This window comes from Prionailurus viverrinus, chromosome A2 (genome assembly GCF_022837055.1).
Source record: "Prionailurus viverrinus isolate Anna chromosome A2, UM_Priviv_1.0, whole genome shotgun sequence".
NCBI classification, from domain to species: Eukaryota; Metazoa; Chordata; class Mammalia; order Carnivora; family Felidae; genus Prionailurus; species Prionailurus viverrinus.
Genome location: NC_062562.1, coordinates 50,980,611 through 50,995,163, shown reverse-complemented (window position 1 = coordinate 50,995,163; position 14,553 = coordinate 50,980,611). Strand labels below are relative to the sequence as shown.

Sequence of the window (14,553 nt, the reverse complement as noted above, 5' to 3'; positions counted from 1 at the left end):
GGAGACAGAGAATTTCAAGCAGACTCCATGCTCAGCAAGAAGATTGACATAGGGCTCGATCCCATAATCCTGGGATCATGATCTGAGCCAGGAGTCAGTCACTCAACTGACTGAGCCACCCAGGTGCCTGAGATGTACTTTTCCTTCAAAGGTGGGACATCTCAGTTTCAAATCACAAATCTACCAAAGAGGAGTCACTTCACCCCTTTGACCTTTTGTTTCTTCATGTGTAATACAGGAATAACAACATGGATGGATTAGGATTGTTGGGAGAATTCTGTGAGAAAGGATAAATAAAACACAAAGCACAGTGCTTGACTCTTCACAAAACAGACACTCATGAGTTTACATTTCCTTTTTATGTAGAAAGCAGAAAATTAAGTACACATATCTATCCAACTTTTTTTCCCCAGATTAATGGCCTTCCATGGACAAGTCAGGCTCAGCTCTTCTCTTTTTCCAGGACTTCCTATACACCTATTCTAGGGTCTCCCCTGTAATTCCAAACAACACAAGGATGTGGTGCTATGCTACAGTGAAGAATATTCCTCTGGACTTCTGCAGCTTTTTCCTGTATGCTCATCGAGCTTGCTGTCAGGCAGTCCTTCAGTATGGGTTTGCCAGCGTGGGAGTTGTTCACAGCAGAAGTTGTTACCGATGAGTGATGCAGGGCTACAGAGGCAAGCCCTTTGGGAGTGCTGCTGGTGCAACAAGTAGTGCTTCCAGGTGGCAGATTGCCTCAGCATAAGAGAACAAGGTTCCGGTCTTGAGATCTGTCATATGTTTCACAGAACTCAGGGAATCTTGTCAATGACTTCATGGATAATAATCAGAGTGGAATCAAATTCTTGAAGAAATGTGTCAATTGCATTACATGTGGTCATGTGAGTCTTTTTTGCAATCATATGCACTTAGACCATCATTTGTGCAGCTATGGATATAGCATGTGCACCATGGCAATGTTGTTAGCCTCTTTGAAAGAACTGCATCCTCTTTTGGCAGAGCAAATGTGGCTATTGTCATGACAATCCATGAAAACAGTGCACACAGCATGTTGAGCACTGGATCATACAGTGCTACAACAAAGGTGATGTTGTAGGTCATCAGTAACTTGTAACATGGGAGATTATGGTTTTCCATATATGTGTGATAGACGTGGAGCTGGAGTATCAGAGCCAGAGGTGATAGCAAATTGTACCTCCGAAAACGTATCCCTTAGAGCTGGGCAGACTGTATAGAGGGCTGTGGTACAGAATGTCTTAACAGCACGAAGCCCTCTCTAGCCAACAACTTTTAATTATATAATTTTACTTTGGGGGTTTTAATATTTAAAAAACACAACTGTGCAATAAAAACTGTTCTGTTTGCTTTTTAAATAGCAGTGTCTCTTTTTATCAATAAACTTACTGGAAAATAAAAATAAACTTACTGGAAAATGATTTGCAATTCAAATCATTTCAGTCTCTTCCAAGTCTAGACTCATCACTCTCTGTCCCTCTCTCCATTTTCTGACTTCCCTTCCAAACTCTCTTCTCCATTTTTCTTTCCTTCCACAGGGTGCCACACACACACACACACACACACACACACACACACACACACAGAGCACATATGACAGTTCTTGATCTCTGCCCCTTAAGACCTCTTGACCCTCAAGACCAAGACCATCTGGTCTTCCAAACAAGGATCTTAGCCTGACTCCACACCCATGCCCCCCATCTCTCCTGTTCAGCTTCACCCAGAGAGCCAGATAAAAGGTGACAGTTCTTGGGGCGCCTGGGTGGCGCAGTCGGTTAAGCGTCCGACTTCAGCCAAGTCACGATCTTGCGGTCCGTGAGTTCGAGCCCCGCGTCGGGCTCTGGGCTGATGGCTCAGAGCCTGGAGCCTGTTTCCGATTCTGTGTCTCCCTCTCTCTCTCTGCCCCTCCCCCGTTCATGCTCTGTCTCTCTCTGTCCCAAAAATAAATAAACGTTGAAAAAAAATTTAAAAAAAAAGGTGACAGTTCTTATTTATGCTGTGCTCTATAGTTGGAAAAGTGCAAGGGCAATTTCTGGGTAAGGTAAGGGCAGGAAGGACCATTAGTTTAATTCCTGCCACGAATATTTCAACACTGCCACGCACTGGGATAGCCAGGCACAGGAGATAGAGGAGTTAATTGTGTAGACCTGTCTTCCCTCAGCCTTCCAAGGACATTGTTTGCAGTGACGCTTACAAAGTTGTTAAATCACTCACTGTGGTGAAACGGTCAGTTCTTCAGCTTTGTTAGAAGACGACAGCATCACCTTTTTGGGGGTTTAATAGAAGGCAGAAAAACGATTTTGGGTCAGGAAGTCAAGGGAAGACACGTACCTTTCCTCTTGTTCGTGAGAGGTGAGCATTTATAAATACTGTCTCCTTGTGCTGGGACCACACCAATGCAGCAATAAAAGCTTTCAGCCTGAATACGTCTTGAGCGTGGTTTAAAGCGTGAAGACTGGGGCTCTTGGGAGACTCAGTCAGTTGAGCATCCCACTCTTGATCTGGGCTCAGGTCATGATCTCAGGGTTCCTGAGATGGAGCCCCGAGTTGGGCTCTGTCTGCGCTTACAAGCCAGAACCTGCTTGGGACACTCTCTCATTCTCTCTCTCCACCCCTCCCTTTGCCCCTTGCCCACTCGCATGCATGTGCGCGTTCTCTCTCTCTCCTCTGCCCCATTCAAAATAAATAAACTTGGAAAAAAAAAAAAAGACTAAAGACTAACTCAACACTAACTACAAGTCCCGGGACTTCTATGCAGGTTCCTGACCACACCTTTTGAAGTGGGCGTGTCGCCCTCCGTGACTATCTGAAAAGCACAAAGGTGTAGCGGGGAAGAGAGGAGGAGGGGGAATGGAGAGGACAGGATTCGAACCGAGTCCTGGACAAAGGGTTCCAAGGCGGTGGGGGTAGAGAATCTAGTCCTGACAACTCCCAAGCTGGGCGCCTGGAGCCCTCAATCCCGCGGCGGCTCGGGCTCCCCCCCCCCCCCCGCGCCCCGCCCCGCCCCGCCCCGTCCTGGGTCACAAAGGCGGTTGCCAGGCGCCCGGCGGAGAAGAGAAGTGGCCCGGGAACAGCGGCCGCCACTCTGGAGCGTGCGGCCCCGCGGAGTTCAGCAGGTGAGCCCCCGGCCCGGATGGTGGGACCGGGCCCGGGCTCCCACCGCCACCTCCGCCTCGGCCAAAGCCGTCTGGCCCCCACCCCCGTTTAGGGACCCACAGGGGACAAGCCCCTCTGCCTGCTGGGAAGGGGAGCCTCCCCCACTCCCGGCAGCTTCAGCCTCTCCGGATCAGGATCGCAGTTCACAGTTCACGAAGATCTCAGCTGCACCTGGACGTTCACTTCCCCTTTCCCAGGTGGGGAAATCGAGGGACCTATTTCCTTGGAACGGGAAGAGCGTGTAAAGGGGAAGACTTTTGGCCAGGAGTACAAGGTGTTCCGTATCTGGGAGCTATTAAAGCAGCTTAAACAGACTTCCAAGGTTGAACCCCTACTGGAGTGGATGACGGTGATTTCAGGTGGTGGGAGTGGAGTGAATCGTCTTGATTTAAACCTTGTGTGGAAGTGGTGTGATCTGGGTTCAGAAGGCCCCTCTCAACCCAGGTTGGGTCTGCCCAGCACTTAAGCTGGGCATTTGATAAAGCCTTTTACCTCCAGCCCTATCTGCTCTTAGGAGTGAAGGATTCAGGAAAAGGATCCTGGGATTAAGTAATCTTTTTTGGTCATATGCTGAGGAGTTGTTAACACCCTGCACATTCCACCTTGCCATGGTGTTGTACCAGTGCAGCCCTGATCTTCTATGTAGTGGGTGATGACATCAAGCATCAGAAGACTTTCACAGGATGTTTGTAATAGACAACTATCCCTTCAGTGTCAATTGCTCATTCTAAGGCAGTCCAGATATTTGAACACAGTACGTGAAGGAATGTACAAAGAGGAAAAACAACAGTTGAAAGAAATCAACAAACCTCCTTTATGCTAAGCACTGTCAGGGAGAGGTCTTCTGATTTGAAATGTCACCAATAACTCTTTTGCTTTTATTTTATTCTTTTCTCCAAAAAGAGGTCCAAATATATGCATGTATGTTAACATGTCTCGTTAACACACAGTGTAGTCTTGGTTTCAGGAGTAGAATCTAGCGATTCATCATTTACATATAACACCCAGTGCTCATCCTAACAAGCGCCCATCACTCATTTTCCCCACCCCCAACAACCCTGTTTGTTCTCTATATTTAAGAGTCTCTTATGGTTTGCCTCCCTCTCTGTTTTTATCTTATTTTTCCTTCCCTTTCCTTATGATGTTCTGTTGTTTCTCAAATTCCACATGAGTGAAATCATGTGATATCTTTCTCTTCTTTTGCTTAGCATAATACCCTCCCTCCAGTTCCATCCACATTGTTACAAATGGCAAGATTTCATTCTTTTTCATTGCCAAATAGTATTCCATTGTATGTATGTGTGTATGCATATGCAAATCATAGACACATGTATGCGTGTGTATATATATGCACTTATATATGCATGTATCAATTCATCAGTTGATGGACGTTTGGGCTCTTTCCATACTTTGGCTATTGTCAATAGTGCTGTTATAAACATTGGGGTGCATGTGCCCCATTGAATCAGCATTTTGGTTTCCTTTGGATAAATTCCTAGTAGTGCAATTGCTGGGTCATAGGATAATTCTATTTTTAATTAAAAAAAAAAATAGTGAGGTACCTCCACAATGTTTTCCAGAGTGGCTGCACCAGTTTGCATCCCCACCAACAGTGCAAGAGGGTTCCCCTTTCTCCACATCCTCGCCAACACCTGTTGTTTCCTAATTTTAACCACTCTGACCAGTGTGAGGTGATTTGTCATTGTGGTTTTGATTTGTATTTCCCTGATGATGAGTGATGTTGAGCACCTTTTCCTGTGTCTGTTGGCCATCTGGGTTTCTTCTTTGGAAATGTGTCTGTTCATGTCTTGTGCCAATTTTTTCACTGGATTGTTCTTCAGGTGTTGAGTTTGGCAAGTTCTTTGTAGATTTTTGATACTAACCCTTTATGTCATTCGCAAGTATCTTCTATTCGTCAGTTCCCTTTTAGTTTTGTTGTTTCCTTTGCTGTGCAGCAGCTTTTTATCTTGATGAGGTCCCAATAGTTCATTTTTGCTTTTATTTCCCTTGCTTTCAGAGACCTGCAGCCGAGGTCAAAGAGGTTATTGCCTGTTTTCTCCTATAGAATTTTGATGGCTTCCTGTCACATTTAGGTCTTTCATCCATTTTGATTTTATTTTTGTGTATGGTATAAGAAAGTGGTTCAGTTTCATTGTTCTGCATGTTGCTATCCAGTTTTCCCAGCACCATTTGCTAGATTTTTTTCCATTGGATACTTTTTCCTGCTTTGTTGAAGATTAGTTGGCCATATATTTGTGGGTCTACTTCTGGGTTCTCTCTTCTATTCCATTGACCTATGTCTGTTTTTGTGCCAATACCATACTGTCTTGATGATTACAGCTTTTTTTAAAAAAATTTTTAACATTTATTTATTTTTGAGACAGAGAGAGAGAGAGAGAGAGAGAGAGAGAGAGAGAGCATGAACAGGGGAGGGTCAGAGGAAGAGGGAGACATAGAATCTGAAACAGGCTCCAGGCTCTGAGCTGTCAGCACAGAGCCTGACGCGGGGCTCGAACCCACAGACTGCGAGATCATGACCTGAGCCGAAGTCAGACACTTAACCGACTGAGCCACCCAGGCGCCCTGATGATTACAGCTTTGTAATGCAGGTTAAAGTCTGGGGTTGTGATGCCTCCAGCTTTGGTTTTCTTTTTCAACATTACTTTGGCTATTTGGGATCTTTTGTGATTCCATACAAATTTTAGGATTGTTTGTTCTAGCTCTGTGAGAATGCTGGTGCTGTTTTGATTGGGATTGCATTGAATATATAGATTGCTTTGGGTAGTATTCACATTTTAACATTTGTTCTTCCAATCCATTATTTCCATTTCTGTGTGTCTTCAATTTCTTTCTTAAGCCTTCTATAGTTTTCAGCGTACAGACCTTTTTACCTCATTTGTTAGGTTTATTCCTAGGTATTTTGTGGTTTTTGATGCAACCGGCAACTCTTTTTTAAAATTAACTTTACTGTCTTACAAACTATGGTGGAGGAGTCAACTTTTCACATTTATTGGGCAATTACTAGATAGGATGGGATCAGATCTGCTGCTGTTACCTTTTGTGGGAGAAGAGAGAAGGGGCAGAGAAAAATACTTGACTGGAAAGAAAAGGGAACTACAATGCCCCTTAACACAATACATAGGTGCTCAAAAATGTTAGCTTCTTAATTCAGTAAAACCTTTTATATATTGGCAATTTTAAAGCAGAATGATAGAAAATCCATTTTCTACTTGAATAAATTTTGAGTTAGCAACATCCTCCCAGCCCTTTCTTTTTCCTTTAAGGGGGGGAAATCACAATCTTAACCACTGGGTCTCCCATAACAAACCAAAGTCAAAAATAAAACACACCTAGAAGAATCAGAAAAATGTTTAAACATTTATTTAAAGACTGTCCTTTGGAAACCTTTTTTCCTTCTAGCCTGGTGTAATTCCTCTGAGGTGGTACATAAGTACCTCAGAGCTCTGAGAGAGCTGTTCCCTTATGTTAAAAAACAGGTTTTTAGGGTCAAGAGGAGACAGTCTCCATAATGAAGAATAATGAAAACCTAAGTTCCTTAAAAGGGACAGCATCAGAAGTTCTCAAATAGTAAGTGCATCCGAATACCCTGAAGGGTTTAAATGTAGATTGCAAGGCCCTACCCCCAGTTTCTAATGCTATGGGTCTAAGGTAGGGCCCAAGAATGTACATTTCTACATTTCCTAGATGGTGCTGAAGCTGCTAGTGCCAGGATCATACTTTGAGAAGCCCTGGTATAAATAAAGTACATGGGATTTAGAGTCACAAATATCTGGTAAGATATGGCCTTTCTGAGCTTCTGACCACAAATAATGTCTCATCATGAAGTGCCAGCATCCTCTGCCACCTCAGAGGTGTAGATTCTGTCTTTAGCAGTTATAATGGTGAACTGGGGTATTCCATTTTGGACAAACCCATTTCCTCACCTGTAAAATAGGTTAAAACCTACCTTCAGAGGCCTGTGATAAGACTTAATAAAGTTTTAGTATACATAGTAGTTGCCAGATTCAATACCTGTGACCATCCACTACTGCACTTTATAGAATTACTAGTATGCTTAGCATCTATTGGAGTCTGTTAATGAGAACTACAGAATAAGTTAAAGTCAATAATGAAACAAATAAATGTGAATTTAAATGGCCATGCCCTCCCCAAAACCATGCTAGGGAAATTCCATGTTCTGATTCCTCTTCTTTAGGACTGTCAATGGCAGGATACCAGCTCTGGTCACCATGGACCCCACTGGATGAGAGCTTCCAATGGCTGCGGCACACAACACCTACATCTTCTTCAAAGCACCCTTTTAGGGCTTCCCCCTGCTTCCCACATACCCCTTCTGACCTTGAAGTGCAGCTGTGCTTTCAAGAGGTCACTCTAGTTCTAGACAGCCCATTCCTGGAGCCTGGGGTGAGTCCCAAGTTACCCTGCCACACATCAGAGCTCCAAACCACGAACAACAAGAAAGGGTTGGTCAGGAAGCCCCAGCCTGTCCGCCTCAGTGGAGTGGATTCCGTGTTTGGCAGGGTCATCACAGCTCAGCCACCAAAATGGACCGGAACCTTCAGAGTTTCAGACAAATCAGCCTTTTGCAAAATCATCAGCCGGGAGCACCAGTGGCCCACTGGACTTAAGGAACCTCAGATTCAGATGACAGTGACCATGTGCAAACAGATGCTGCGCTCTATCCTCTTACTGTATGCAACATACAAGAAGTGCACTTTTGCCTTACAACACTCCAAGTAAAGGGTTCCCATCTGATTCCTGTTCCTTATACCATGCCCTTTTACTATGTGTCTGAAGTTTACAGAAACCTGTCTGTGTAAAGGAAACTGACATCACCCCAGCAATCTTGCTTTTCTGTCACGCAATGACAATTCAGGAACCCCTTTATTTCCTTTCCCCTCCAAATAAGGCCAGTGACCGGAGCAAGGGAGAACATTTCCACTGTAAAGCTGAACAACATTTAAAAGAGAGTCAAACTAGCGTTAACATGTACATGTGATAAAGAACCATTAAACCATATAAACCAATGAGCCTAGTGTGAACTCACTTCAACATCTAAGACCACATCATGTTCCCCAAACATGAGTTGGGGAAACAAAGGGGTGTCAAGGAAGGAGATTACGGATTTCCACGTGCATGAGGACGAAGGGATCAAAAATTTATAGATGGCTCAAGAATTAAAAAAAATAATAAAAAAATAATCCCCCCCCCCAAATCAACAACAAAAAACCCTAACAACCACATCCTAATGCCACTGGAGAGTACTAAAGTGGGTAGAAATATTAACAAATATTAAATAAATATTTATAGCCTGGCAAGAAAGAACTTGGAGGCAGCAATGAAATTGGGCTTTCTGGCGGAACACAAGAGAGCTCCCCATTTTAGCTGGTGTACTACTATTCTACTTCTAATAAACAACAAGTAATTTCGTAGCATTCTTGTAACTAGATTATAGGCATAACTCAGAATAATGTGGAAATAAAATAAACATATATACAAAGTCAACATGAGTTTGATGGTGCCTTTTCCCTCTTTGTCTTATATCTATAGGATGACCAGAAAATTTTTAAAAAGCAGCCAGAATTTTCCTTTTGATTTCTTTGGGAATTGTCCAGAAATTTGTCACTCCTCCAAAAATATCACAAAGATTTTCTCATCTCAAGTAAAGATGGTCCTTAGAATAGGAAATATGTGATTTTAATTGGTAGAAGTGATGTGTTCACACCAATTTCCATTATTTCTCTGCATAAACCCCAACTGAATTCCATGTAATACTTGACTTATGAAGGAAATTCAAAAAGAGGAATGAGGTAGTTCAGGCAGAACTTAAAACAATTTATTTGTAAAACTGGTACAATCCTAAATTCTAAAAGTTTCAAAACTAGCTCCCAAAGCCCAGTATCTATTCCACAGCATAGCACTGCCACGTTTGCCCAAGACCGATAAGTAATGCTACAGTGGAATCATGAGCCAAGGTCTTTGATGATGACAGACAACCTATGAAATTCAAATTTGGCGGATTCAGCAAAGCCCACCACCCCAGTGACAAAACAGGATGCTTCCAGTAAGGAAGGCAGACAGATTTCAAACCCTAAACACAAAACAGGAAGAGGCTAGCAGACATGGGGAAGGGGCAGCAGTCTCTCTGTGGTCTAATCGGAGTCATCATCACTCTCATCACTATCTTGCTCCTTTTCTCCATCACTTACTTCATCTTCACCATCCTAAGGGGTAAAGGATAATTAGATATTTTAGGTCATCTGAATAACCCCATGAATTACAAGACTGCTCCCATAGGATTTACTGTACTGTATCATCATTAAAACCAATGACGGGTGTTAAAACATTCATCTGAAAAAGGAATTGAGGCTCCCCTGTTATTTTTCTATTGTGACCTCTTAAGCCAAGACTATGGAGGAAGGCCACTGGGATAGCAACCTATGACATTTTGCAACTGAACCAAATTCACAGGATTTTTACATAAGCCATGGTCCTCCACCTCTACTGCATGTGTGTGATATAGAAGAAAGTAGGTACTCAATATAGAATGAAATGTTTGCTAACTTAAAAATTCTGGTGTAGGGGCTCTTGGATGGCTCAGTCGGTTGAGCGTCCGACTTTGGCTCAGGTCATCATCTCACTGTTCATGGATTCGGGCCCCACATCGGGCTCTGTGCTGACAGCTCAGAGCCTGGAGCCTGCTTCGGTTTCTGTGTCTCCCTCTCTCTCTGCCCTTCCCCTGCTCGCACTGTCTCTGTCTTTCCAAAAAAAATGAATAAACATAAAAAATAAAACAAAATAAAATAAAAATTCTGGTGTATCTTGGGACACTTGGGTGGCTCAGTTGGTTAAGCGTCCAACTTCAGCTCAAGTCATGATCCCGTGGTCTGCGAGTTCGAGCCCTGCATCGGGCTCTGTGCTGACAGCTCAGAGCCTGAAGCCTGCTTTGGATTCTGTGTCTCCCTCTCTTTGCCCCTCCCTCACTCATGCTCTGTCTCTGTCTCTCTCAAAAATAAACAAACATTAAAGAAAAATTGGGGATGGGGGGACCTGGTTGGCTCAGTCGGTTAAGCCCCCGACTTCAACTCAGGTCATGATCTCATAGTTTGTGAGTTTGAGCCCTACATCCAGCTCTCTGCTCTCAACACAGAGCCTGCTTCAAATCTTGTCTTCCCCTCTCTCTCTCAAAAACAAAGATTAAGAAAAAAAAATTTTTTTTAATTAAAATAATTCTGGTGTATCTCACCAGAGGAATTCAGCATAAAATTCTTTGGTCAGTAGGGGCACCTGAATGGCTCAGTCAGTTAAGCATGTGACTACTGCTCAGGTCATGATCTCACGGTTAGTGAGCTCAAGCCCCCAAGTTAGGCTCTGTGCTGACAGCTCAGAGCCTGAAGCCTTCTTCGGATTCTGTGTCTCCCTCTTTCTTTGCTCATCCCCTGCTCGCTCGCTCTCTCTCTCTCTCTCTCCTCTCTCAAAAATAAATAAACTTTAAAAAAATTAAAATCTTTGGTTTCCAGTTTTAATCTGGGAGGCTTGCTTAGGAGAAAGTACCAAACTAATAAGATACTGTTGCAAAAATTTTTTTATGAGAACAAGGTAGAGGTATACTATACAAATACAACAGAGGACCATGTAATAAAAGTATTTTCATATTAAATGATCTTTCTGCATCAGCCTCAAATTGCATTATAGAGAGGCTTTACAGGAGGGGTTCTTAAATTTGAGCTTCTTGGTGTCTATAACCCACCCAAATTGTAACAAAATTTAATAAAAATATTCATTTTTCTTCAGCTTTCTGTAAAGTCCTGAAAATATCTGTAATAGCCCAGAAAAGAATAAGGACCCCTTCTCTTACTGTAGTCCTTAGGGACTGCAGCTTTTGATTCTGTGCTTTAGTTTCCACCAAATGCGTTCATGTTTCTATCTTATATATTCACAAAACATATTTAAATGGTTTAACTCATTCTTCTCAACACTCAGAGAACACCAGACTGCTTCTTTTTTCCTCTATAAAATGTTTTTTTCAACTCGACAACATATGCCACAACTTGAGAGAGTCTTTTGGCCCCCACAGAATTTCATATAAAAACAGAAGCTTTTCTGGAGGCAATGGTGAAGAGCATAGAAGTCTTTGATTACAAACATAAGCAGGGTGGGGTACCCGGCTGGCTTAGTCAGTGAGTTGCAACTTTTGATCTTGGGGTCATGAGTTCGAGCCCCATGTTGGGTGTAGAGATTACTAAAATAAATAAACTTTAAAAAAACCACAAAACATAAGGGCGCTTGGGTGGCTCAGTCAGTTAAGCATCTGACTCTTGATTTCAGCTCAGGTCATTCTCACAATTGTTGAGATCAAGCCCCACACTGAGCTCTACACTAAGTGTGGAGCCTGCTTGCACTCTTTCTCTCTCTCTCTTTCAAAAATGTATAAACATTGGGGTGACTGGGTGGTTCAGTCAGTTAAGCATCTGACTTTGGCTGATGTCATGATCTTGCAGTCCCTGAGTTCAAGCCCCGCATTGGGCTCTACGCTGCTTCGGATCCTCTGTCTCCCCCTCTCTCTGCCCCTCCCCTGCTCCCACATGCACACTCGCTTTCAAAAATAAACATTAAAAATATATATAGGGGCACCTGGGTGGCTCACTCAGTTAACCATCCAACTCTTCTTTGGCTCAGGTCATGATTGCACGGTTCGTGAGTTTGAGACTCACACCAGGCTCTGCGCTGACAGCAGAGAGTCTGCTTGGGATTCTCTTTCTTTCCCTCTCTCTCCCTCTCTCTCTCCCTTGCTCATGTTCTCTCTCAAAATAAAAAAAAAAAAGCAAGTTCTATACTTTCTACTGACTTAAAAAAATACAACTGTCAACTGCACAGTCTGGGGCCTTACGCAGAGATACCTCTGTTGCTTTGCTCTTGGAGACCTGGGATGTTGTATTATCCTCACTCTCCTCGGCTGTGCTCTCCTGGGAATTCTGGGATAGTATCTCTTCACCCTAAATACAGATGGGCCAAGAAAAATGGTGGGTTACAATAAACATATTTGGGGGCTCAAGGTGAGAAAGGCTTGGTTTGTACATAACACAAGATATTCTAGCCATTCAAACATGGTCAAACACAGACACCAAACTGTGATCTAGTACCTAAAGAAGTGATAATCACACTTTCTGAGGTAAGTGTGGCTCCCATATAATATATAGTTTTATAAGAAGTCTACTGTTGCATTCTAGTATCACACTAGATTTTACAAGGCCAGGACATACTGGTGACTCATTTAATGTTGAGTATCATTCTAAAATTTCCCAAATACCTTAAGGTATGTGACCACCAACACACCAACTACAAATGGCCATGTAGAAGCTGAAACACCGCATACAAAGTGGTTTAAAGACATCAGCTTTTCATCATTTCTGTTTGGACTCAAATCCTGGCACCTCTCACTTACCGCTAAATGACTTTAGGTAAGCTACTTAACCTCTCTGAGCTTTACTCTTCTCAGGGAAACTACAGTATTGTTTTATTATAGTATTTTGTTTAATAGTATTGTGCAAGAGGCACCTGGGTGGCTCAGTTGGTTAAGTATCTGACTCTAGGTTATGGCTCCAGTCATGACCTCACGGTTTCTGAGTTTGAGCCCCATACTGGGCTCTGCACTACCAGGGTGGAGCTTGTTAGGGGTTCTGTTTCCCTCTCGCTCTGCCCCTCCCCTGCTTGTTCTTTATCTCTCTCTCAAAATAAATAAACTTAAAAAAAAAAAAACCAGTACAGCGGAAATAACAGTACCTCATAAAGCACATGTGAAAAAGGAAACTAATTCTCTGGGGTGCTATTCTTTTCATATATGAGATTATAAAACCCTGAGCTATTGTATATGTGAATGAGAAGGACTTGTACCCTATATGACAATTTCTGGGGCGCTGGGGTGGCTCAGTCCGTTAAGTGTCCAACTTTGGCTCAGGTCATGATCTTGCCATTCATGAGTTTGAGACCTGAGCTGTCAGCACAGAGCCTGGAGCCTGCTTCAGATTCTGTATCTCCCTCTGTCTCTGCCTCTTCCCCATTCACACACTCTGTCAGACAGGTGAAAGACCTTAGAAATATTTACTTGTTAAAAATAGGCAGAGAATAATTTCAGAAATAAGACAGACTGCTTAGGGAAAAAAAAAAAAACGAAAATAACTTTTTAAAAAGTCTGTCCATATAAAAAAATGTTGTGAATCTACCCTCAGTAGATTCTCAACAGGAGCCCACTCTGGTTGAGGAGAGAGGTTTTACTGATCTGGCTCTTCTATCTCTGAGCCATTGTTATTATCTGTGGCATGTTTTGGTGCCTTTGCTGGCTATGATGAGGGGTGGAGCCCATGACTAAGACCATAAGCAATCTGCCCTAACTTTAAGAGCAAAATGGTCATAGCCTTAAGAGAAAACAGTCTTGAGAGAACAGGGCTCAGCTGACCTCCTTGACATACCTTCTGATGCTCTCACAAAGAACAGGAGTAGATTATCACTGGCATGCCTCTAGGCTTACCTGCAAGTCCCGGTTTTTGAGGTTGCCCAGCCAGAAAGCCTCCCTGCAATTGTTGAAGATGAGCATGGCTTTCACTCTGCAAACTAACAGCTCCAGCGTCTTTTTGAGCAAAGGCACGTGTTTGGTGAGTTTCATGTCCTGGTGAATCTGAATAGAAACCAATGCACCCAACTCACTTGGACTATCATTCTTTCACATTCCTACACAGAAACTTGTGAATTCCTGACATCGTGAACACTAAAAAATAGCACAGGTCCTCCCAGTACAGGCCAGAGACACATTTCTGTTAAACAGCCATCTCTAAAGAGAATGGCAGCTCTCCTTCAACCTAAAAGAGCCTAGAAGACCTAACACCGACACCTTAGGTTCTTCTTCATAACCTCTTATTGACTAATTATCAAGGAATTCACCTAAAATATTCTTGAATATGTATTATACTGATATTAAACAACAGAGTATCCCTTATAACTCCACTGTTCAGCACCTTCTAAAGTTAGAACGAAGTGAAGAAGTGAGCCATAGGAACTGAATTGAAGAATTATTTGGTTTGCCTGTGACTACAGAGCTCTGTGGTTCTGTATGCCTTCAGACAAAAAGTGACAATGGTTCAACTGTAGGCTTCAAGTGGAAAAATCCTCTAATGGTAAAATGTTCTCACAAGAGACAGATGTGTTCTTTGACAAGTTAGTAGAGCCTGAAAAGCTCTACAGATGGTTGCTTTTAGAACCACCTCTTGTCTCTAGCAGAAAATCATCACTTATATAATATTCCTCCCACCCAGAGTACTTTATAGCAGCAACACATCCACCAACATTCTCTATCTCTCACCA

The 14,553-nt window shown here is 42.9% G+C and overlaps 2 protein-coding genes across 8 annotated transcripts in view; one reads left to right on the top strand and one right to left on the bottom strand.

Annotated features, from left to right (window-relative positions):
• The first annotated feature begins 3,071 nt into the window (after positions 1–3,071).
• Positions 3,072–8,222, top strand: FANCD2OS (FANCD2 opposite strand). 6 transcript variants are annotated; one of them, XM_047846443.1, is made up of 4 exons: positions 3,076–3,371; positions 6,672–6,762; positions 6,880–6,967; positions 7,391–8,222. In XM_047846443.1, the coding sequence occupies exon 4, from the start codon at positions 7,399–7,401 to the stop codon at positions 7,933–7,935; it is 537 nt and encodes a 178-aa protein (XP_047702399.1). In that variant the 5' UTR covers positions 3,076–3,371; positions 6,672–6,762; positions 6,880–6,967; positions 7,391–7,398; the 3' UTR covers positions 7,936–8,222. The 6 variants fall into 6 exon arrangements, with proteins under 6 accessions (XP_047702408.1, XP_047702399.1, XP_047702391.1 ...); XM_047846435.1 differs by lacking the exon at positions 6,880–6,967; XM_047846452.1 differs by lacking the exons at positions 6,672–6,762; positions 6,880–6,967 and having other exon boundaries at positions 3,072–3,134.
• A 787-nt stretch (positions 8,223–9,009) lies between these two features.
• The window catches only part of FANCD2 (FA complementation group D2), a 62,499-nt gene continuing 56,955 nt past the window's right edge, over positions 9,010–14,553 (bottom strand). For both annotated transcript variants that reach the window (XM_047848849.1, XM_047848848.1), the window contains 3 exons: positions 13,724–13,870; positions 12,096–12,191; positions 9,010–9,419 (listed from right to left, as the gene is read on the bottom strand). In XM_047848849.1, the coding sequence (XP_047704805.1) occupies positions 9,348–9,419; positions 12,096–12,191; positions 13,724–13,870 (315 nt within the window). In that variant the 3' untranslated portion in view covers positions 9,010–9,347. The remainder of the gene's footprint in view (positions 9,420–12,095; positions 12,192–13,723; positions 13,871–14,553) is intronic.